We start from the raw sequence: 26,368 nt of genomic DNA on the forward strand, positions 1-26,368 counted from the left end.
TCGTCAGAAAGAACATGCTCGATTGCAAATAAAAATTTATGGCTGAAGTTCATATATATACACATAAACCGAAAATTATTTGATTATTTACTTAATGTTTTACTTTTATTATTAAAAAAGAAAACAAATTATGTAAATGAAGTTGCCTCTAGAACCTGAAGGTTTAATTTTTTTTTCCTGATTTGTTTTAATCTTCTATCTGAACATCCACTGTATGTATGTACAGTCATGTCCATGCATGCTTGGATCCGTCTGCCACCGCAGTCAAGCTATTAGTTACTGGCTTACTGCTACAGCCAATACAACACTATTATCGCTAAGGCAATGGTATATTGGTATATCGAAACTCATAGTATTTTCACATCTTTGTAAAATTTACGACATATGTATACCAGGTTTATTTTTATTTTTTGGATTAAAATACCAGGTTTATTTACTACCAAAATGCTAATAGATCACTTTCATCGTTATCTTCTTCTTCTTTTTTTAAAGATAATTTTCATCGTTACCGCACATTTATTCCTACCTGCAGTGATTTTATTATGGTTAGTGGACAAATACGTAGTAAGTGCATCATTTAGACTATGATTCTTATGTTAGTAAAATTCACGTTTTAATCAAAGAATACTGTCATTGTCATGTACTCATGTGGTTTATTTAAATTCTAAGGATAAATATCCTCCAGTAACCACTTTTTGCAGACCATTATAAATCTTACAAGTTACAAATGACTTTAAATTCAATACTCTTATTTTATCAGCCATTTTCCACCGAATAACAAATTGAAAAATATGTATATTATTGATCGGACTACACATACAAACTTCTCTTTCCGGATTGTCACGGGTGTCTGTCTACTCTCCACCAAATAATAGTCATTGAGCATCTAGTCAGGTTGCCCACACTTCTCTTTCCGGATTGTTATTGATTATTGGTCTCTTTACTTCAACTTTTCTTTGAACATTTTAGACATTGGTCAATATATAATAATAATAATTGACCCACCAACTTGAACTACGCTTGTTTTGTTTCTTGGATTATATTATACTTACGGTCTAGCTAATACAACCAACTATGTACTGATCTTTTGATGAACACAATATACAAGAAACTATTTTCTAACTTGTAATTGTTTTGGATTATTTAGACGTAATTGTTTTTGATTAACTAAGGATGTATTCTTGAAGAAGAAGTAGCATTCGTTGATTGACATGCAGCAACATGAGCGTTAAAGATAAATTGATAGTTCATTCTATAGCCGATTCATTTTATCTTAAGAAAATCATGTTTCAGAAAAGAGAAGTTTAAAATGATGATTTATACACAAGTTTTAATCAAAGGTGTACCAAATTGTTGTTCCTATTGATCCCTGCAAAAAAAAAATCGTTATAGTTTATTTGCATTTACAAATACATAACCAAAATGACATATATGCAATCATTCAATTAAAATGAGTTTTTTCTTTCTTTCAAAACAGCATATTATCTTGTTCTCGTATATAAACATATGAATTGCCTAATGTAACTAAAGTATATATGAAAATTTTGAATAGTAAAAACTAATAAAAATTTGTGTATTCTCTATCATATTTGTTTAATTTTAAATCAGCAAAATAAATTAAACAACTATATTTACTATAAAATAAAAATTTAAAATTTTCTTTTTATGTTATATTTTGGTTTTCTTAAACGATTATAAATTACTAAAATTATAAATTATTAAAATTATAAATTACTAAAACTATTAATCCCACAATAAAATTTTTGTTATCAGTGATTAAATTTTTTTTATAAACACAAATGATCAAAAACTATATGAGTAGAAAACATCATTTAATATATATATATATATATATATCAATTTTAAAATACAATATTTATACGTTACTATTATTTAAATTTAATATATATATATATATATATAAATTTTAAAATACAATATGTATATGTTACTTTTTGAGCTCTTCCCAAAAATGGCAACGGGACAACTGTTTTCTCGGACCACACAAGCTCTGTTCTACAACTATAAGCAGCTCCATGTTCAACGAATGCTCGATTTCTGATTTCCTCTGTGGTACATTGACAAACTTTACAGTGGTTTGGTTTGGATCAATATGAGTTTTTGAGATGATTTGCTTGTACAGGACGTGAAACGCCTTCTGTAAAAAAAAAAAAAAAAAAAAAAAACGCCTTCTGTTGCTGGAATCATCAACCCTGGCTCTGAAGGGTTTCAGAAGCTCTTCTTCGGACAGGAGGAGATCGCTATCCCTGTCCATGCCGCGTAAGTATTATATAGAATCTGAGAGAAACTTTACTATATGTTTTTGAACTTGTTTTTTATGAATGGGAAGCTGAACAAAAAGTGGTTCGCCAGCTTGTGTGGAGCATCCACTCCCAAATTGCCATTCACCAAAACAAAATAATTGTGTGAGTACAACTATCAAAATAATAATATAAAATTCTGATCCACAAACAGTCTAATTTAAAGAGCAAATATGAAGATCCGCTAGGAACAGTATAAACACTCCTCATTTGAAGTGTTTTGTGCGGTCTATCTATATTTTTTGTTTTATTTATATTCTAAAATATTATAAAATTCTAGTTGTGTAAGAATTTTGTTATATAAGCTAAATCTATTACATAATTTTATGTTTTATATTAAGTTCATTATATTATTTTCTATGATATTTTATTTATTTGATTTAAAAGTTTTATATGTCGGTTCACTAGGGACGGACAACCGACATGTGGGCCGATAACGTAGGCTGCTAACATATAACTAGTCTGGATCCACTTCGATGGGAGCCATGATTTCTCTGTATAATTTAATTTTTTTTTTTAATTATGTAAAATTGCAAATTTAAATTAGTTTCAGTCATATAAGTGTCGAAAAAATCAGTCTTACACAAAATAAGAACTTATATAATATATTAAATATTCGTATTCAAAATTCTATTCTAATTTATGTTTTTATTTTTAATTCTAAAATCTACGTGTACGAAACCGGCAAACTTTTGAATAATTTAGATGGTACCCAAACCTAAATTGAAACACGGAAATATCCAAACAAAAATTTATTAATATACGAATGAAATTTAAATCTCTAACCTGGAAACTTGAAATTCGAGTAGAACAGAACCGAATCTAAATGGGTATCCAAACGCCCACTCTAATTATATTACTTTATCAAAAACATAATTATTTTTAATTCATTTAAAGTTAGATATAAATTTTATTTTACAACTCAATCTATATATATATATATATGTGTGTGTGTGTGTGTGTTTAAAATAATTTGTATTATATTTTGAATAAAATTTATATAACTTATTTTTTTAAAATAAATACTTTGAATTATAAAATTACATAATAATATAAATTATTTTAAATATATACAGTATTTTGAACCATTTTTTATCCACTTTCACCATTCATACATATGTTTTAGACCGCTAGATCCGCTTGATCCACTCTTGTACTGCTAGATCTGCTCGATCCGCTCTTGTTTCACTCGATCCGCTTGATCCGCTAGATACGCAACGCTAGATCCGCTCTTTCCATTCAAAGCCTTTGTTTATACAACAGCATTGAGGCAGCCTGTGTTGCTCTAAAAACCGCGGATGTATTCATCAACTTCGCATCTTTTAGGAGGTTTGTATTAACAAAACTTACCATTGTCTCTTTGTGATACTTTTGTTGATCGGTTCGGATTTTGGTTAGTTTGGTTCAGAATTTTGGTTAACTTATTGCTCGGTTTAAGTTTGAAGTTTTAATTTTAGAACTTATTTTAGAATTTTTAGAATTTTTTAATTTTTATTTTCTTTTTTAAATTTGACATTTTAATTTTAGATCTTATTTTATTTTCAAGTTTGAAATTTTAATTTTAATTTTTTTTGAATTTTTTAGATTTTTTTTTTTTTTTTTTTTTACAATTTTTTTCTAATCTCATTCGATTTTTTTGTATTATTATTTTTTTATTTAAAAAAAAAGAAACCGACACGTTATTATTTTAACCTATAAAATAAATAGTACCGGTCGTATATGAAAAAAAAACATCTCTAAAGATTTATTATGATAAAAATGCAACTTTGAAGATTTAAAGTGATAGTCAAAAAACTTCAATATTTAAAGTGCTAGAAAATTACACTTTCGGTGTTTAAAATGTGATTTTCTCTATCTAAATTGGTTATTGGGTGACGTGAGTGGCTGTTTTTCATACTTTTATCAATTATATTATAATGTTTTGAATACTATAAAAACTAAGAAAATAAAATAAAATAGAATTCATATGATTCGATGGGTCTGTTTCTGTTAAATTCCTTCTCTGTAATCGGTGTTTTGAAACTCGACCCGAACCCGCGGTTGAACCGGTAAATCCGGTGATCCAGAAAAAATCTGGTTTGGGTTTTGTGAAAAACCCAAAATTTAGAAACCCGCAAAAAACTACTCAAACTCAGAACTTGATACCGGTTGAACCACCGATTAAATCAATAAATAACTTTTACTTTTTTTTTTTTAGTTTTTAGATAAAAAGTTAGGTTTTCCTTTTTCAGTTTTATATTTTTATTAGATTTTCATGAAGATTTCATTATGCCACCAGAAAAAAAATGAAATGAACAATGATAGAGAGAATCAAAATTAGCTGATATGATTTGATGTTAATTTATTTCTGTTATTGACAATTTATTACAATGATCTTTTATTTTTGGTTTATTTTGAATTTGAAGTTTATTTATCATTCACATTAGACATTAATATTTTCAATCTCAAGTTCCAACTTTTTAAAATTTTCATCTCTATTTTGATTTTCTTCATTCAAAATATATTTGTTTTCTTTTAAAAGCTTAAAGTATGAATGATTATGTTCACTTATTTAAATATTTATGAATATTATATCTTGATTTTTTAGATGTCATAACTCTTATTTTGTTACAAAAATTTTTAAATAGTCTAAATAATTTTTTGATATCTTTTTATGTCAAAGGAAAATAAAAATATAAAAACTAAAATTTAGTAATTTTAAATACTTTTTAAACATAAAATATATACATATCCAAACTATTATTTTATGTTTTAAAAACATTTAAAAAATATTAAACTTTAGTTTTTATATATTTATAAGTAAAATATTATTATATAATAAAATTAATTTATTTATTAATCTGCAGTTCATCCGCAGTCGATCCAGTGATCCGGTAAGTCGTTCGGTGGGGGTTTAAAAACATTGTCTGTAATTGATTATGACATTTATTTGCCATGTCAGTATCGCAATCCACGTCAATTCGTGCTAATCGACCCAAACAAATCATTTTCGTTCAGAAAATAGTACCCAAGACGGATTCGTATCTAGTTCATTTTTTTTTTTGGTAAAATTTTTAAAAAAGGTGTTTTCACCTCTTTGCCGGGAACCCAAGCAATGTAAATAATCCTTCCCAGCGCGAATGACTCTCGTTTATATCTTAAAGTTTCAGACTGGCCAGAATATTATATGAAGACTTGTACTAACGAGTAAAAAACATTTTGAATAGATCTAACCACACAATACATATATGGCCATATATAAAACTATGTTTTGAAGAGGCTAATCTTTCTCAAATTTGATAATTCAATCGGTGGTTACACATAAAAGTTAATATTTCGAAACTCAACATGACTTTTTGATTGATGCACGTTACATGATATGCAGCGATATAGATGACTAGATGTGGTTGATATAGAGTTCATCTTTATCCATACAAAAACAATAGCATTGATGAATGAGTAATATCTATATATCTGAAATAAATTTAAGATATTATATATGTGAATTACAAAATAACGAAAATGAAAAAGATAGTTTCAGGATAAAAAGGTTTGTGGTTTGCTTGGAGCCACCGAGCCACTGCCAACTAACAATATCTGTTTATATACATTCCCCTGTTCATATGCTCGTATATGCATGCACATCTCTTCATATAAAGCCATTCTCACACGTATTATTGTATAGGATTAATGTGTTGATTAAATTGGCAACGTAGCGTGTCTTTGATGCAAGAATGCGTCTACTTGTTTCCAACCTTCCAATGATATTACACTCTATCCACACAACTCATCGCATTTAATCATACTATCTATATATTTTACAAGCATCAAAATTGTAGTTTTTTTTTCTAAAATCTTTGAGCTCATATACTAAGTTATAGTTATAAAACGAGTATACTGATCGGTGTTGCCATTGCCATTTGTGCTTTATCTATAGAAGTTTAATACAGTTGTTTAGGAAAAAATAATTGTAAGGCTGGACCAAATAAGCCTAATTTGATGACGAAACGTAAATTATGATCCTATCCATAAGCCATCAAAAAGACCTACATGATATAGTGCTTCTTTATTCTGTTTGCTTAATACTTAATCAATAGCGCAATCTTATAAACATTTGAAAGAACTAACCTGGAGGATTTTAGTAAAACAAAAATGACTATAATCGTTCAAAAGCCAGAGTTGCATATAAGATACAGATATATCACAATAAAAATTTACATGTTGGAGAATTTAGAGAAATAGGTCTGGTCATCAACTTGGATGAATTTAGCCTCGTTTAACTATTGGATTACGTCTCACTTTCACAAAGTTGCTCGTCTATTATTTGTGTCATGAAAATATTAACAAAAATATTTGCATTAACAAAAGAAATCTAATCTATTAGGCTACATGAGCTCATAACGAAAAAGACAACGACCAAATCCCAAATAGAACCATGGTTCCTTAACATTACGTTCATATAACAAAAAGAAAACAAATATCATGATTATTCAACAAGTGATAGCATAAGGAAAACATAAACATGGTTTTCAGCGAAGTTTTAAGTAAATCTTAAAGGAGGGTGATGACACAACATGTCATAAATAAAATTTTGGTTCATCATATGGAGCTAATCAAATGTCCTTCCAATGCATATTTCAACAATAAAAGGCATTTTGACAAAAAAGCGATCATATAGATGAACCACATCGTCTTTCTCCATACGTTCCAATATCAACCCGGCTACATTATCACCATTTATGCCACTGCTTAATAAACACAAAATTAGTATAAATTTTATCATTAACTTTTATATGAATAAGAAGTAATTAAGGTGGAAAATTTACCTGTCATCATCAACCAAGTCATAAGACAAACCAGACTCATCTGGGAAATTAACTACACTCCTGAAACTTTTAAAAGTTTGATCATCAACACCAGCCTGCAAACAACGTCAAGATAGAAATTAGTAAGGTTCAACAATAAAAAAATACTTAAATTTCAAATAAAAATTACCAAATAGACAGGAATGGTTGCAACAAAGTCATATAGCTTTATCAGGAGATCTTTAGGCTTATGGTCAGGAGACACAACGTAGATATAGAATCCTAGGTTATATATATCACAACCTACTCGATAACCAAGCCCCTGTGTTAGCCTGTAGAAAACATAGTAACCATAGCCTTTAAGAGAAGCTTAGCAAACCCGAAAATCAAAAAAATAGACACAAATCAGTAAATTTACCTCAGATCGAAAAATACTTTCTCAGTAACCATAACCTTTAGAAGATGTAAAAATACCGTCACGTTTTCAGCATTGTAGACTTCGGACTTTTCATCACACACCATTTGGAAATAAACCTGTTGACACACAATTCATAAGTAAAATAATAACAAAATCAAACAAACATAGGAATTTATTTTACCTTGGCCAAGCAATTTGTTTCTGTCTCTGTTTTTGGGTTGGCAAAGACTTGATAAGAGTAATCCTGACGTAACACTCTCTTAGTCTGAAATACCCTTTGGATTTTAAAATCTCCATGTTAGAATCGGGTTTATTATGGGCTTCCAACTTAAAACCAATTGGCAATTAGTGGATTGGCCCTAACCCTTTATATATTACTTAATGTCCCATTGATTTTCCAATGTGGGATACATATCCCTTAATACCCCTCCTCAGAAACTTTTTAAGACAGTTATACTCGGTCGAGCGAGTCAATTACGACCTATATACCCGGTCGGGTAGGGTTAATATTAATTAGGGGTTTAACTTATTAGGATCTGGGATCTGAGCTAAGATCTTACCAAAATTTCTTCTAAATCAAACTCATCAACGTTTGATCTAATTCTTCTTCTACTTCTAAATTCATCGTTCTAGATGTCTATTACTACTACTCCTACTTCCGCAACTACAGGCGTTCCTCCGGAGCTATCTCCTTATCACCTCCATCCATCCTATAACCCCGGGGTTCTTATCACATCTGTTCTTCTCACTCATGAAAATTACCAGGAGTGGTCGACAGAGCTTCGGAATTCTTTACAAGCTAAGCAGAAACTTGGCTTTATTGATGGAACAATATCAAAACCATCGGAGGATAGTCCTGATTTAGCACGGTGGCTGGCAGCAAATTCAATGATCGTCGGATGGATTCGTACGTCGATTGATTCAAAAGTTCGTTCGACGGTGGCACACGTACCGGATGCTCATAAACTATGGGAATCTTTGAGACTGCGTTTCTCTGTCAAGAATGGGACTAGAGTTCATCAACTCCAGGATGCTATTACTAACTGCAAGCAGGATGGACAATCAGTTCTGGAATACTACGGCAGGCTCACGAAACTATGGGAGGAACTCCAGAATCTCAAAACCATACGTACGTGTACCTGTGCTGCGGCTGCTGATATTGAAAAAGACAAAGAAGATGCTCGAGTTCACAAGTTCCTCTTCGGGCTAGATGACTCACGCTTTATGTCTATTAGGTCACGGATCACAGACGAGGATCCTTTACCTGATCTTAACCTAGTCTACTCCAGAGTAGTTCGTGAGGAGCAGAACATGATCACAACTCGATCTACAGAACAACGAACCGATGCTTTAGGCTTCTCTGCTAAAAACGAGACCTCAAAGGATCTGTCGTTGTCGGTCAATAACTCTACACCTTCGCGCTCTAGGGATCCAGCTCGTACGTGCACACATTGTGGCAGGCCAGGGCATGATATTTCTGAGTGCTTTCTAGTACATGGGTTTCCCGAATGGTATCTTGAGAGACAAAACAACTCTACCTCGGGTACTCGTGGTGGACGTGGAGGACGTTCCAACTCAAACAGAGGCCGTGGCGGACGCGGTCGAGCAAATGCAACTCATGCATCAACTTCTATCAATGCTGATCAGATTGCTTCTTTGATCACGCTTCTACAAAACCAGCAGAGCAACCTCTCGTCCGAACGTTTGTCTGGTAAAACTACACTCACTGACGTTATTATTGACACAGGTGCATCGCACCACATGACCGGCGATCTCGCCCTACTACATGACGTACATGACATAGCTACTTCATCAGTTCTATGCCCTAATGGTCGTAACTCTCCGGCCACTAAACAGGGAACTTTGCGACTTAGCAAAGATTACATGTTGCATGATGTCCTATACGTGCCCGACTTTCATTGCACTCTCATCAGTGTTTCCAAATTATTAAAGCAAACGGGGTGTATCGCGATATTTACTGATACATTATGTGTTTTACAGGACCGTTTTTCGAGGACTCTGATTGGAGCAGGTGAAGAACGTGAGGGGGTGTACTACTTTACGGGAGTCAAAGTTGCACGAGTTCATGGGGCTACAAAGTCTTCAGATTCTTCAGTTCTGTGGCATCGTCGTCTTGGGCATCCGTCATACAAAATTCTATCTTCATTACCGGCTTTTAAATCCCTTATTATAGATTTTTCTGATTCTAGTCAATGTGATATTTGTTTTCAAGCTAAGCAAACTCGACGGGTTTTTCCCGATAGCCTTAATAAAGCTTCTGCACCGTTTGAACTTATTCATTGTGATGTTTGGGGACCATATCGCACACCAGCATCATGTGGTGCCGTATACTTTCTTACCATCGTTGATGATTTCTCTCGCGCAGTATGGACGTATTTGATGCTTGAAAAATCAGAAGTTGCTACTTTACTTAAGAACTTTTGTGCCATGTCGGAAAGGCAATTCGGACGTCCCGTTCGAATGATTCGCACGGATAATGGAACAGAGTTTACAGTCCTTCGGAAATATTTTCAGGAGCAGGGGATTGTACATCAAACTTCTTGCATTGATACACCACAACAAAATGCTCGTGTGGAACGGAAACACAGGCATATACTTAATGTGGCTCGTGCTTGCCTCTTCCAAGCACACCTTCCTTCCACGTTTTGGGGAGAAAGTATTTTAGCAGCTGCTCATCTTATTAACCGTACTCCTACAAAAGTTTTAGATGGCAAAACGCCATATGAAGTGCTTCACGGTAAACCTCCAGTCTTTGATCAACTTCGCGTTTTTGGATGTCTTGCATATGCACATAGGCGTGCGCGAGATAAAGATAAATTTGGGGCTAGGAGTCGCAAGTGTTTGTTTGTTGGTTACCCCTTTGGCAAGAAAGCATGGAGACTCTATGATCCAGAAACAAATGAATTCTTCATAAGCCGCGATGTTCTTTTCTTCGAAGACAAGTTTCCAGGGCTTCCTGATACAGAGTATGTTACACCACCAGTTATGCAAGAGGACGTAATAGACGATTGGCTACTCCCGACGGTGACATCTAGGGGGAGCACGCCAGCATCGCCACCTATTCCCTCTCTTGTGCCAACAGACTCGTCCATTCCATCTACAACAACTCAAAATCCTACAAACGCTTCTCCTACTACTGAGACTCTACCTTCATCGACGTCTCCTACTTCTATACCTTCTGATCCACTGCCTTTGTCTCCAACTACATCTCCGACTCAGGCTGTGTTACCTACGACATCAACGTCAGAATCAGAACAGCCTGACCACACTAAATCTCCAGGTCTATTGGAAGTACTTGGTCGTGGTCATCGTGCTAAAAAGCCGTCCATTCTACTCAAAAATTTTGTTGCTCATACTACAGAATCTACAAACCCCTCTCACGTTCTATCTTCTTCTGATCAGAGTTCTCTTCCACCGGTCTCAGGTAAGACACTGTATCCTATCGCTGACTACTTGTCTTCCTCTGTTTTTTCAGAGAAACATCAGGCTTTTCTTGCTCAGATCACCTCGGATTATGTTCCTGCAACCTTTAATGAAGCTATCCTTGATGAACGCTTCAAAGGTGCTATGAAAACCGAGGTCACTGCCTTAGAAGACAATCATACTTGGGACGTCACTACTTTACCCCCGGGGAAGAAGGCCATTAGCTGCCAATGGCTTTATTCCAACAAATATCGAGCTGATGGTACAATAGAGCGACCCAAAGCTCGACTGGTGGCGCATGGAAATAGACAAAAGGAAGGTCGAGACTACAAAGATACATTTGCTCCTGTCGCAAAGATGAATACTGTTCGTTTTCTACTTAAGTTAGCAGCAGCAAAGCGTTGGGAGGTACATCAGATGGATGTTCACAATGCATTTTTACATGGGGACTTAGAGGAGGAAATCTACATGGAATTACCACCAGGCTTCCGATCTTCTGATCCATCCAAAGTCTGCAGGCTTCGCAAATCACTCTATGGTTTGAAACAATCTCCTAGGTGTTGGTTTTCAAAGCTCAGTACTACACTTCTTGCCTTTGGTTTTACTCAGAGTTATGAAGACTATTCTCTTTTCTCACTTATCCAAGGAAATATATGTCTTCACATACTCGTCTATGTCGATGACTTCATTATTGCAGGCAACGATATTTCTACGATTCAGCGGTTTAAAACCTACCTTAACAAGCACTTCAAGATGAAAGATTTGGGAAAAATCAAGTACTTCCTTGGTCTCGAAGTTGCTAGAGGACCTGAGGGTATTTTTGTGTCACAGAGAAAATATGCTTTAGACATTGTTGCAGAATGTGGTCTCCTCGGTGCTAAACCATCTCCTGTCCCTACGGAGCTTAATCACAAGCTTCCATTGTCTAAAAGCCCGTGGCTTACTGATCCCGGCAAATATAGACGCCTAGTTGGTCGTCTCATCTATTTGACGTTTACTCGGCCTGAGCTAAGTTATATTGTTCATCTCCTTTCTCAGTTTATGCAAAGGCCTCGCGAAGATCATTGGCTGGCGGCCTTGAGGGTTGTACGTTACTTGAAAGGGACTCCGGACCAGGGTATTATGCTATCCTCTTCGTGTGATTTGCAGCTTACTGCTTACTGCGATGCTGATTGGTCTGCCTGTCCTATTACACGCCGGTCATTGAGTGCCTATGTGGTTCTCCTCGGTGATTCTCTTGTCTCTTGGAAGACAAAGAAGCAGCGTACTGTCTCGCGTTCATCTGCTGAAGCAGAATACCGGTCTATGGCTGATACTACGTGTGAGCTAAAGTGGCTTAAACGCCTGTTGGCTCAATTTGGTTTCTCTCATCCTCAACCAATGCGTATGTTTTGTGACAGTCAATCGGCCATTTACATCGCCAAGAACCCTGTCTTCCATGAAAGGACAAAACACGTTGAGAATGACTGTCATACAGTACGTGATGCTGTTCAATCCAAGCTTCTCACGACAGAACATATCTCTACTAAGCATCAACCTGCGGATCTCCTCACCAAGGCATTACCTACGCCTACATTTGATTACTTATTGTCCAAGTTAGGCATTCGGACACCGTCATTGCCAACTTGAGGGGGAGTATTGGGATTAGGATAAATATAAAGTTTCCTATATTGTTGGGATTTAGACGATCTATGTATTTCCTTTTCCTAGCTAGGTTATGCTAAAGATGTTGTATATAAACACCTCTTGGTGAATGAATAAAGGACACACAATTCTACATTATATTCATTATACTCCAAAGGGTTGAAACAAATTTGTAATTTGTTTGCAGTCTTCTTTAGACACACTTCCAGAAAAAACAGCAACAACTCGTGCCTGCAAAAAAAAAAAAAAAAAAATGAAGTGTCAAACTTGAAAGGATAAAAATACTTTAAAATTTTTACCTCAGATCGCATGGCAGGTAGGAGGCGCCTGAGGTTGTCAAAAGTAATATACTTCATGACTCCATACTTATCTTCCATGGTGAAAGGTACTAGGAAAACAGCCTCAGATAAGAGGCAATGTGCATGATGAATCAGATCACGAGAATTAACGTAGAAATCTCTCTTCATTCTCTCAGTGATAATCTGAAATAGGATAAAAAAAATGAGACAAAATGGTTTTGAAACTATAGCGGTATTGGTGAGGCTCAAAAGATACCTGAAAGCAATCAGGAGTAGGCTCAAACGATTTAAATTTATCCCAGATAGAAGCAACAAGGTATTTAAACCTTTGAGGATGGCCATAGAGTTCCAACACAATGGTGTTGTCATCTCCAATCGATAATGCAGTGGAAATGTACCCTTCTCCGGCCTAAGTAACATATATAACAGTTACTATAACTAGAAAAAGAGACAGAAGAGGAAAAGAAGAAACAGGTTTACCTTAAATAAAAGAGAGCTAAGCTCAACTTTGATGATCTCGAAGTAGATTCTGGTTATCATGTGTGGTATAACACCTTGACCAGGATCCAAGTAAATGTTTAGCGAAGCTTTACCCAATACGCCCTTGTTCTCTTTGTAGAAACATTTGTCAGCAATGCTTTTAAAAGAACTCCCCACAATTTCCTCTTCAAGAACTTCCAATAGAGAGGTCGTTGGCATCAATTCATTCCTGAATGGCAAGTGTAGCCCAGGATCTGTTTCTTCAGGAATCTCCCATCGTTGCAAGTAAGAATGGGGAACATTCTCTTCTTTGAATGTGAAAGAGAAAAATGGTTCTCTTTCCCCTAATTTATATAAAAACAAAATCAGTACACAAAATAAGCACTAAAACAAGTGAACAGACTAAAATACCTTTTTCTGTGAAAGCTTTTGAAAGAAAGTCAATCCTCATATTTTTCGTACTGAAATTACGAAGCATTTCCTTGATGTCTTCGAAATCACCAAAGTCATAGCCAAAATCAAGAGAGATCGCATGTGAAACAGGAAACTTGAGCATATTAACTGGAAAAAAAAGAAGCAAAATCAGAAGATGAATAACAAAAAAGAATAGTTCTGAATTATTGACAAACACCTGCAAGAGCCAGAGAAAACTGGGAAGGATCACAAAGCTGGTTGCTATCAAAATCCAAGCACTGAAACCAAATATTCATTGAAGATCTGAACTCTTCAATGAGTGATGGAAGAGATGGAGGAGGATCCATAGATTTCAAAAGATTAAGGTACTGGTACACATACGATACCATATCATATTTCTGCAATTTAAAACAACAAAAGTGTGTTAAAAGCATGTAATAAATGCATTATTAACGGTAGACAATATACATACATGTTCCCAGCCGCGATCTGTGATATCCATGGAGATCACAAAAAGTTGACCTGCTAATGTAGAGCAATAGGAAGAACTATCAACATCAGAAAACTTTGATTCATGACCCGACCAAACATGAAGCGATGTTATCCATAGCTTCGACTTGAAGAAAGAGGAAAGGGAACCCTGACTCTCTGCCAAAAAAAAAAAACATTAAGAAACTATTCAATTGGTTAAGTCCCAAAAAGAATAAAATGATTCAAAGAAACTAACCGTCACATAAAAGTCGTAGTATAAACATCTCTGGCCTTTTATTAACATGTGTCCTAGACACAGGAGGAAGGATCCAACTAATCTTCATACTTTGAGAACCCTCCAAGGACTCAAGAAAATATGAAACGCCATGCTTCCACAAGCTATGCTTCCACCGATGTGTATCATACTCTGGAAATGCTAAGTTAATCTCTTGACCTCTTGGAAGTTCTGAAAAGTATTTCCTGACCCATCTTTCAAGTTTATCTACAGGATCTATAAAAATAAAAACAAAGGTTAGATAACATAGTTTAGAAGAGAGGAAAAATCAAGTAGAAAGGTTTATACCTGCACCAATAACGACAAGCTTCATGCAAGAAGCTACAAAGTGCTTAACATATAGCTCCAGGGCAGCATCACGAATACTTTTCGGTTCATGATTTGACAAAGAACGTTTGTTGCCCATAGTGAATCGATGAAAAGGGTGATCCACGTGAGTTGTATGGGCAAACAGCTGTTCCAAACGAGCTTCATCTCTAAATTTCCAACCTAACCACTCTAGTAAAATATAGACACACAAAAAGTAAAGCATTAGTTATTGAAAAAGAAAAAAAAACAAGACTGAAAATAGATTTATAATGTACCTTGATTGATGGTGTTAATCTCGCTTTTTATGTCTTCAACGTCCATGGGAGGGGAAATGAAACTTTTAGCAAACCTAAAATACAAAATAAGAAGAATTAACTATAGAAATTAAACGATGAAGAAACTTAAATAAAGCAAATAACTAACCTCTTCAAACCAGCCTGAAAATTTGGCGTACCGATCTCAAAAGAGAAACCCGAGTGTTCCATATCTGTGATAGCAAAAACTCGTTCACCATTCATCATCACAAAACTTTGAAACTGAAACACAAAAAAAAGGATTCAATAAAAATAATGGATAAACTTGGAAATATTTATTAAACAAAACAAACTCACATCATTTTCAGTTGATCCCCTTGACAACATGTGCTCAATCAAATGAGCAATTCCCATCATATCTGGAGGGTCATTAATACTCCCAAATCTAACAGTCATAGCAGCAGTTGAGCTCATAGCAGAAGAGTCCGATATGAGCAGAACGGTGAGTCCATTTCTAAGAACAATAGACTTGTAAACCTTCTGGCTCTTGTCAGGACGGATTATATAGGCATCATTCTCTTCATCATTATCTTCATCGTGATTGCCATCTTCCTCGTCATCGTACTGGACAAGCTGAGCATCGTAATAATCAGAATCGGAATCATCGTAATGATCTTGCAAATCTTCATAATAATCATCAGGAGGATAGTCCATCCAATTGTTTTGTTCAAACTCTTGATACTTCCTCTTCCTCAGAAAGCGCAACTTGTAAAGGAAACCCATCTATCAAAGAAAAAAAAAACAGATAAGATGAATCGATAGATAGGAAAGAGAGTCGAAATCTAAAAGATATAGAGAAATACTTACACTGTGAAGGTCAATCGACGGACAAAACGCAGAATGGAGAAATCTCTTCACTGAATCAAGTAACCCTAGAAAGAGAGGTCCAGACGAAAAGGGGAAAAATTGGGAGAGCGAAATAAATAATAAGAACAATTTAAGTAAGAACCAACCGGGACAATACGGAAAAAAAAAAATCAAAAGCGCATACTAAATGAGAAAGTTAATCTATGCTATAGACATTAAAATCGCATACTAAATCAAATGTTTCTTTTTTTTTGAAAATGTTTCCCTATATAGTAAATGGTTTCTCACATTAATTTTTGAAATGAAAAAACTAATGTTTTGTTTGAATTCAGAACGAGCTTAACAAATTTTGCAAACTTTAAAACAATTATGATTCCAGAATGAGCTTAAAACATTTTCTAAGCTTTTAAGCAATTAAAGGCATGTATCCGGTATCTGCAAATAACAAACGGAAATAAGATTTTAATCGAATGTTAGACTGAGCTAAACAAATCTAAATTATATACTATTGTCAATAAGAAATGCTAAATTACACTAAAATGATGGAAGATTCAGAAAAAAAAAGGGGGTAAAAATATCTCATATTTATAGACATAATTAAAAGCACGAATGCATTAATTTTGTAAGCTTATAACATTATAAGCTTGAATCAAATATAGGTTTAATAAAAAACCAATCACTGGAACACTTAATCCATGATCGATAAATAACAAACCAATTTCCAGAATACTGGATCTGAGATTTCCCATCAAAATTAAAACAAAAGATTGCAATTCACAGATATAACCTAAGACAGAGAAATTAAAGAATAATATTCTATAGAACATGATGAGAACGATAAAAGATAGAACTCTAATACGAGATATGATGAACAAAACAATCTAAAGAGGAGGATGAAAAGAGAGGAAGTTTGAAGAAAACGCTTCATGATATATTTTGATATGAAAAATAAGTGGGGAAGAAGTGGGGCGTTTTATAAAGAAGAAAGGTGAGGGATTAGATTAGGTCAAGGGGTAATTAATGTTCTAAGATATTCTATTAACAATTAGTTAATTCTCCGCGTGTCATGCATTCAACTCTTACCTAATATTCAAATGTTACCATTATTAATAAAATAAATTTATGTTTTTTAATGGTAAGTAAATATAAAATATTGAAGAGGCATTGCACACGGTTCTATTTCGAAGAATATGTTAAGAATTAAATTAGTTTTCAAATCTTTACCTAAACATCTAAATCACTTTTACATACCATTTTTTAATATCACTTCGTATGAAGAGAGATATGTTTATTAATGGTAAATAGATATACAATATTGAAGAGGCATTTAAAGCACACGGTTCTTGTTTCGGAGTATATAGTAACAATGAGATTAATTTTCAAATATGTTCCTAAACGTCTGTAAATCACATTTACTTACCATTGTTTAAAAAAAAAAATTAGAATTGTCTTTTATCCAATATTCTTAAAATTCTCTCCTTTGCTTGACAAGTGGGTTACATGCAGAGAGGAAACGGTCGAAAATGAATGTGTGGCCACACACTAGTTCCCAAAAAATAATAATTTACTCTTGTCTAATAAGTGGCTCATGTGTCGGCAACTACACAGTTTATCGGGACCATTTACGTTACCCAATTACGTTGAGAAACATATAATTTATTGATTCTGTAAAATAATTTCATTCCTTATAACGGAGACAGATATCTTAACAAATTTTTATTGACGATCAGCGAAATTATCTCTTTAGAAACTTCACAATACTAGTATATTTTTATCAACATATTTAGAAAAATAGAACAGTTTGAATTTTTATTTGTCATACTAGAACTTATGATATTTTGAACAATTCTGAAATTTTTAAAAAAAACATAATTTACCTTTTTTTATGGAAAAAATAATAAATTAAATTTTAAAAATATTTTAAAAATATGAAAACTATTAAAAACATAAGTATGACAATATATATGTTTAAATTTTTCTTTATAAAAAAAGTAGAATCATATTTTATTTTATTTTTTATCTACAATTAGAATATTTATTCTGGTCATCTACTTAGTCTAAAAATCGGATACTAAGTTTTATACATAGATATATCATGGATATATAACATAAACTAGTATTTCTTATATATATTCTAACACAGTATTTCAAAACGTTATAATCAAGAAAGAAGTCTACAGTATACCTACAGGTTGATAACGATATATAGCCACAACACAGTAATATACTTTATCTATATTTTGTGCCATAACATGTTATGCCTTTTATCTTATGTGGCGCTTAAAAAAAGAATATGTTTCTCATCTACTCTACTGTGATATGTGTTAGCTAGAATATATATTCTAGGCAAATCCAGAAAGTATGGAAACTTCCATATTCGATTAAAAATGTTTTATAAATCTAAACTAAATCTACCCTAAATCTCTCATAGAATATTTGCTCGCACGTTTTTCTCCTCCTCCCACATATTTTTCTTTTCGTTCTTTGTGTTTATCTCTTCTTCGTCGACATAATCATTTCTTCTCTCTATCAATACGGCATGATTATAATCTATGTTAAATCAAGTGTATAGAGTCTAGCGACATTTTCTCTATTTTGGTAGGACAGCCCAGAAGAGTATAAACAAATCGCTTAAGAAATTTAACATATCGTAATCATAATAGAGGTTTTCATTGGCTCATTTTCAGGGTTTGAGATCAGTAATCATGTTCTTGATTATCAATATCTTTTCAAAATTAAATCTCTAAGCAACAATTGCAAATCAGATGAGAATACCAAAAAGTTAACATTAAAGTTTCTTGGATTTAATGGTGGTTGAAGTTTCTTTCTTCTTTCCCTCTGTTGATTTCTTCATTTCACAATTTTAGCTTTCACCTTTACACAAGCCTTCACCAAAAGATCAACTGACTCTAAGTTGTGAAACCTCAAACTTTTTTTTCCTTCTGATTATTCCTAAAAGATTCTTGTGTGATGCCATTTGCAGCAAGAGACGCTCGAGTCTGTCCCTATTAGTCTTCTTATCCTTTCAAACAGCTATCAGAATGTGTCTTTCATGTTCTTTAAGCATTACATCTAAGTTTCTTCCTGCAGTAGTTAATGGCATGAGATGTTTATTCTCTCTGTTTTTTTCACTGTCACCCTAACACATGGCAAAGAAAAAAAGAAATTGATTAGCCCACAAAATGTATTGAAAGCTTAAAATGATATATCTTTAATTAACTTAGTATTATATTTAATTAACTATTCAGTGATACAATTAATTATCTAAGAGTTTATAATTTGCTATTATTAACTCATATAAAATGTATTGAAAGCTTAAAATGATATATCTTTTAAAAATAAACTTTCTAACTTTTGTAAACAATTTCGGAAAATAACGAATATTTAATTAGTTAAAATATTTACTGTAAAAATATTATATTTTATAATTTCATAAAACTGTCAAATTATTTTAAATAAAATATATATTTGTGCTCCATATAAAATATATTTCTAGATCCGCCCCTGGTCCTAGCGTAACTGAGGGTACAAAGTTAAAATGAAAAGAATTGCTGAAAACTGTTTGTTGAACCAGGGAGGATCGAACATAACTCATTTTGATGTGACATACATTGTTTCTAGCATTAGAGCATGTTTATCCCTTGATCCTTAAGTGTGTTTCTTAGTGATTATTTAATATTTTAATTGTACTTAAGTGGAGTTAAGAACCATAGTTAAGAAACTCCCATTTGGAGCGGTCCAATGGGAGTTTCTTAATTAGGGGTTCTTAAGAAATTTTTTTTTTTTTAAAGATAAAATTTATTTATTAATTTAAACATATTAAAAGATAACATTTAAAATATAGATTTTTTTTGAAAAAAACATAAAAATAAAGACTAGTACAATAATCGAGAATAATTTGGAAAAACATCAGAGTTCAGTAGTTGTCTCCCTCGCCTTTTTCACGCTTTCTTGCGATATGAACTCTTTTTTTCTTCTATTTCTTTCGACTTCTTGATCACCATAATTAATGGTCAAATTCTCCATTGTTTGATCAAAATATTAATCAAAATATTGATCAAAATAATTATCAAAACTTTCATCATCTACTCCCTCAAAAGTGTTATGAGAAGAAGAAGCCATAGAATTTATATTCTTAATCGGGACTGTTTTAAAAAGGGTTTGTGTTTTGTAGAAAGGGTTTGTAGAAGGGGTACGGTTTGTGTTTTGCGTTTTGCGTTTTGTAGAAAGGGTTTGTGGTGATCAAGGAGATTAGAAAAAGAGAGATGAATTTTGATGACTTGATATGAGTTTTGATGACTTGATATGAGCAATGAGATGATTTATATAGAGCAAGAGAGATATGAGTTTTGATGACTTGATACAATGAGTTTGACAAACACCATCTCGTGACACAAAAAACACAAACACTCTTTGTCTTCTTTATACAAAACCATCTCAGGCACGCATAAACACCACCATCTCATGACCTCTCTTGCAAATCCAACAACAACTCCTGTGACCTCTCTAGCTAATCCGACATAACTCTCGTGACTTCTCTTGAGTAACGACACCATCTCGTGACCTCTCTTGCTCGCATAACCGAGACCAAGGCTTGTGACTTCTTTGTCTCGTAACCGCACAGAAACAAATATAACATTTCACTTAACATTTCACATATAACTTTTTAATAAAACAGAAAGCTCACATAGTAAACTTGAAACATACATTAAACAGAGCAGCTAACAGAAACAGCAAACACAAACAGCTAACAACTTTTTAATAAAACAGAAAGATCACATAACTTTTTAATAAAACAGAACAGCTAACAGAACAGATCGCATAATATAACATAAACTTGAAACATACATGAACATGAAATTAAACATAGAGAGGATTGACTGTCGACCTCAACCCTGTAAAATTATCAACACAAGAAGACTAAAACATCACTTAAAAGACTCACACTTCCCTCTCAAGATGAACTTAAAGAACATGACTACAAAAGAGTTAGTTTGTTACCATTATGTCTGGTAGAGACGAAGCCAATACAGAAAGATGTTCCTTGGCGTCCTGTTGAATTGAAAACGATCATTAAAACAAAGTATACACATATCTAACCAGAAAACACATAAAGAGTAAAAGCTAAAGGATCGTTGATCCAAGTCAGAATGCAAAACTAACAAAAAACTTTTCTTTTCTTCTTTCCTTAGAAACTAGATGATGAAACGAGAGAGATTGATTCAGTATTAATGCAAAATCAGTAGATTACGTCAAGAGCAAAAACAGAACCGAACTGCTTTGGTTTTGCTTGCGAAGAAGAGAAACTGAAACATCACTTATCTGTGGGTTTCCATGCTTCCTCTGTCACGGAGAAGAGGAGAAGACGAGAGCAAAGACGGAGGATCGGTGGTGGTGGTGGAGGATCGTTGATGGTAAAGGATCGGTGCGATCCTTTCTCAGTCGTGACTGAGAACACGAAGGGGAAACAGAGATGAAAAAGAAAAAAAAAATGATTCTGGTGAAAAGAAAATAGAACAAAAAAATATACTTTGCCTAAAATGGTGACACGTGGGTTGAAAAACTCTCTAATAATCGGTCACAAAAGTCACCCATTAAGGATCAATAATGTATCTTTTCCTTTATTTTGATTTAATTAAATGCCATTAAAACACTAAGAAACCCATTAAGGATTGCCGATTATCATGGTCTTAGACTACACAAGTTTTTTGTTAATTTGTGGCCGATTTGATACTTATAGTTGGAAGCCCATGCGTCGTCAACTTGAGTCCAACAGCACTACGTCAGTGATTACGGACAAAGTCCCATCCATAGTATAGAAATGTAAAAGAAACATGTTTATGGTTTAATCAGTTACGGACAAAGTCTCCATAATAAAGAAGCGTATAATAAACACGTGACTGAAGCCATTGGTCAAAAATAAATACTCCCTCTGTTTTTCAATATAAGTCGTTTTAGAGAAATTTTTTTGTTATAAATTATATGTCGTTTTCGATTTTTTATGTAACATTTATTAATAATTAATATTGTCTGACCAATGATAATATATCTTCTATTTTTCTATTGGTTGAATTGTGGTTAGGTAAATAATTAATGATGTTTTTGCTTCAAAAATATAAGAAATTAATGATTTTCTTAATCTATGTGCATAGTTTTAAAACGACTTATATTAAAAACGGAGGGAATAAATAATAAGCACGTGACTGCTTTTGTGTACCATCTTAGCTTATGAAAGAGAGGATGTGCGTAGTAGTAGTCCAGTAGATGACATCACCAAAGTTTATTTCTGAGTTAAAAAAAAAAAGTTATGTTTTTTTATTTGCTCTTGTAATGTTTGTTATATTCTGAAAAAGAAAAAAAAGTTTGTGAGGTACATGAAATTTACTCTAATACTAGATCTTGATCCGCGCCCCCGTGCGGATGTTGGATTTAACTTGCGTTCAATGTAAATTTATAACCTATTAATATTGTAAAATGTCCATTTATATTTTTATGTTTTATAAAATATATTTAGAGTAAAATATATTATATTATAATATAGATGTTTGATAATAATTTTTTATCTATACGTAATATTATATTTATAATTTTATAACTTGATGCAATTTGATGTAATTGTAATATTCATATATTAACATATTGATTTTTTTGTTTACTTATTTAAAAATGATTTAATTTTTTTTATAGTAGGTTTTTATGAATTATTATTGATTTTATGATATTTGTTTTTTTTGAAAATTGTATTGTAGCAGATTAATATATATTATATATTACAGTTTCTGTTTTTATTTTCAGCAAAAAGAAATAACAATTCATTGTAATTAATTTTTTTTAAGTGAAGTGGCAGATTTGTAAATAAGAAAGAAATGTAATGGCTAAATATGTAAATAAAAAAAAATATTTAATATGTTATTTGTGTTTCCAAACAATTCTCATTTAATCTGCTATCCAAGTTTTCCAATGACAGAATCTGTAAATGAGCAAGAAATACAAAGACTAAATATGTAAATAAATAAAAAAATTTAATCTGCTATCCTTGTTTCCAAACAATTTTCATTCAATCTATTATCTAAGTTTCCAAATAGTACCAAAAGGTACTTTAGTTTTAATAATATAGATAGTGAAAACCATCCGATATACGAGAATGCGGCAACAATTACACCACGTTTATGTTAATACATGCCACATATACAAAGTAAACGATTATATGGTGATAACATCACAATCGTGTTTAATTGATTTTAAACTAAGCTAATAAGGTCAATCTGTAATTTATATATTAAAATTAACTCCGATTTACTAAACTCAACCCGACCCAACTCCCGACCCGTGTCGGCTTAAGTCTTTTCTTTGGATTCCCAATTTGAAATTAGGGTTCATAACAAAAAAATATTGATTTCAAAGAGATGCAATGGAGAGGGTCTTTAATACTTTTATCTTCTCCGCTCAGAAGGAGACCCTTGTTTTTTCGACTGTTCTTTCTTGTAAACGGCCCCAACTAGTGCTGCACAAGAACCAAATTTGCAAATTCCATTTATTAACTCCATTGCAACGAAGATATTGGAACAAAGCCAAATGTATGTTATGTACATTAAGAGTTAGAAAGTCTAGTGAGAAAGAGAGAAGGAACCTTCACATAACGCTTCTCTTAGAAGGTAAGATCTCATTTGGTCTGCCAGAAAAAAAAAAGATATGTGAGGAAAGTGAAATGTCAAATTCTCATTGTCAAGAACTTGGTCCAAGAAAATAATATTTTTCTCTTTGATTTGCATAAACCCAGCTTTGAGTTTGCACTCCCACTTGTTCTTACGCTTCTTCACCTATTAAAGAAAACTACCTCTGTATTGCATCTCTTTGAAATTGATTTTTTTTTTTGGTTATGAACCATAATTTTCGAATTGGGGATCCAAACAACAGATTTAATTCAACACGGTTCGGGTAAAAGAATTGGGTAGGATCGAATCGAATTTAGTAAATCAGATTTAACTTTAATATATTACAGATTAACCCCATTAACTTAGCTTAAAATCAATTAAACATGTTTGTGATATTGCCACTATATAATCATTTACTTTGTATATGTGACATGTATTAACATAAATGTGGTGTAGTTGTGGACACATTGTTATACATTAGATGGTTTACACCATATTACAGTAAACTTCGTGTAGGTGACAAACTTTTTTCCTCCGAAAAAATAAGAAGACATCTTCTTTACGTCAATATAATCTTCTTTTGAAGGCGCATTCACTGGTTTACCATGTTGTTAGGAGAAGAAGCAAGCAAAGATTTTACAAATTATGGGAAACAGAAAAAAAGAGAGCTCTGTTCACTACGAGAATTGTGCTCTATTTACCATATGCATTTGTAATTTGCAAAAAAAAAAAAAGATGAAATAATCCATATGGGCAAGAACACAGTTTGTGTGGTATTCTGAAAGGTTCAAAGACTTATTTAGCGACTATGCAAATCGATATTTTTCTCATTACTCATTTGGTACTGATCATTATTTTCTAATACATTATATATTTAAAATTTGCATGCTCAACTCTTTTCGTAGACGAGTAAGAAAAATAACATATATATGGACATTTCCAAACAATATGACATTTACTTGATATAGAAAACCATGAATTAATTATTTTTTGTTCTTCTTAATTCCATTGGTATTGCATATTCATATCCACTCCAAAAAGGCTAAAGATTTTATTTTCTGATTTTATAGCTTGACAATTCTCTAGTTTCCACCTATAATGCATATATACAGTATGAAGAGACAATGCTAAATGTTTTGGGGGAGTTGACATCTCATGTTTTTATAGGTTTTTAGTATCTCATTTTTGTTCATATAAGTAATTTTAGATTACATTTAGATGTTTATATTGCATTTTTACACACATTTGCATATAATAAGGGCTAGATTGCACAATCGGAAGTTTGAGGCTAAATCAAGAGAATATTCTAGAAAATTACAAAGCTTCGGGTCTAAATGAAAATAAGGAAAAGATGAGGGGCCACTATGAAATTAGTAGGATGTCTAGAATGGCGCAGTTGAAAGATTTGGGGTAATTTAAGAGGATGTTTCTGTAAACTAGATAGTCTTGGGTCTAAAGAGAAAGAAAGCAAAATTTTGAGAACTGAAAATGAAAATATGGAGAAACAAGCCATTGTTGTTGTTCGACCTCGAGCCTGCGGCGTAGGAGACGGCTTGGAACTTGGAAGGTACTCTCACAGTGTCTTGGAGCTTTGATTACGGTATATTGCGTGGAGGAGAGCTCCGACTTGGAGCCGCGGCGGATGACTTGACGACGACATGTGGAGTTTAAACCGGTGCCACCTCCATGTAGAGCCGCGGAGGAAGAAGACAGAGGCGGGTGGAGCTTCTGTAAGAGCATCTCCAATGTATTACTCCAAATTTTACTTCAAAATGGTGTAACTCCAAAATGGAGTTGGATTTTACTCCAATGTATTACTCCATTTTTTACTCCAAACAAAAAGATTCTTTTTTCATTTAGTTGATAATTGTTATTAGTACATTCAACTTATAAAAAATTAACAATTAACCTAACTATTTTATGTTTACAAAATTTCTATAATAATATATTTTATTTAAATTAAATATTTATCATTAAAAATACAACTAGAGATTATCTTCCAATTTCAATTCGTGCAGATTTTATCATATGCAATTTTTCTAAATCAAAAATATTTTTATGCATTAAAAGAACATAAAAAAAAATAAAGTTTTGTTTTGTAATTTGAATTATGTATTGGGTCCTATTGTTTGTTTGTGCATATATCAAGTTCAACAAGTACAAATGTTATCAATCAAAATTTTGACCCACAAAATTAAAAAAACTCATCTATTCCGTTTGAATAATACTTCACCGCTTTTGGTAGTTTTGAAAACAATTTACCGAATTAATTATTAAATTACTTATTTATATTACATTATATTTTTTTTTTTTTTATTTTTAGTTTTGATTTTTATGAGTTTATGCATATTTTTTGTAAACTATAAAGTAGTAATCTTTTGTAGAGTATTATATTTTTTTATGTTATTATGTTATTTTAAGTATGAAATAAAAACATTAAAAATCAAAAGGACCATTTCATAAATATAAAAAGTTCAACTCCAAAATGGAGTAGTGGGTAAGATTACTCCATAAATGGAGTAACCCTAGCTATTACTCCATTTTGGAGTTGAATATGGAGTGGGGTTGAAGAAGATTTTACTCCATAATTGAGTTTGAAGTAAAAAATGGAGTAGGGTTGGAGATGCCCTAAGTCTGTTCATGTTCATAACCACTTACTTTCGTTTATAAACTTTCGGACTACAGAAAAGAATAGATACACCAACTAATTATA

At 32.8% G+C, this 26,368-nt stretch overlaps 1 protein-coding gene and 2 long non-coding RNA genes across 4 annotated transcripts; 1 reads left to right on the forward strand and 2 right to left on the reverse strand.

Moving 5' to 3' along the window:
* Nucleotides 1-1,181: 1,181 nt before the first annotated feature.
* Nucleotides 1,182-2,400, reverse strand: LOC125580690. Its single transcript, XR_007318425.1, has 2 exons — nucleotides 1,953-2,400; nucleotides 1,182-1,369 (listed from the first exon to the last, which is right to left on the reverse strand). It is a non-coding gene; the product is annotated as an uncharacterized LOC125580690 (long non-coding RNA).
* LOC125580692 lies at nucleotides 1,949-6,977 on the forward strand. Its single transcript, XR_007318427.1, has 2 exons — nucleotides 1,949-2,073; nucleotides 2,144-6,977. It is a non-coding gene; the product is annotated as an uncharacterized LOC125580692 (long non-coding RNA).
* On the reverse strand, nucleotides 6,722-16,939 carry LOC106403009 (nardilysin-like). Of its 2 annotated transcripts, XM_013843842.2 has the most exons (18): nucleotides 16,001-16,939; nucleotides 15,491-15,916; nucleotides 15,303-15,415; nucleotides 15,155-15,228; nucleotides 14,859-15,068; nucleotides 14,532-14,786; nucleotides 14,277-14,452; nucleotides 14,022-14,202; nucleotides 13,802-13,951; nucleotides 13,391-13,734; nucleotides 13,167-13,319; nucleotides 12,911-13,093; nucleotides 12,766-12,842; nucleotides 7,705-7,819; nucleotides 7,524-7,639; nucleotides 7,296-7,437; nucleotides 7,127-7,221; nucleotides 6,722-7,045 (listed from the first exon to the last, which is right to left on the reverse strand). In XM_013843842.2, exons 2-18 carry the CDS (start codon nucleotides 15,914-15,916, stop codon nucleotides 6,910-6,912), a joined length of 2,946 nt encoding a protein of 981 aa, XP_013699296.2. In that variant the 5' UTR covers nucleotides 16,001-16,939; the 3' UTR covers nucleotides 6,722-6,909. The 2 variants fall into 2 exon arrangements, with proteins under 2 accessions (XP_013699296.2, XP_048601601.1); XM_048745644.1 differs by lacking the exon at nucleotides 16,001-16,939 and having other exon boundaries at nucleotides 15,303-15,366; nucleotides 15,491-15,733.
* Between the last annotated feature and the right edge of the window lie 9,429 nt (nucleotides 16,940-26,368).

Source organism: Brassica napus, chromosome A2, assembly GCF_020379485.1.
Source record: "Brassica napus cultivar Da-Ae chromosome A2, Da-Ae, whole genome shotgun sequence".
Taxonomy (NCBI): Eukaryota; Viridiplantae; Streptophyta; class Magnoliopsida; order Brassicales; family Brassicaceae; genus Brassica; species Brassica napus.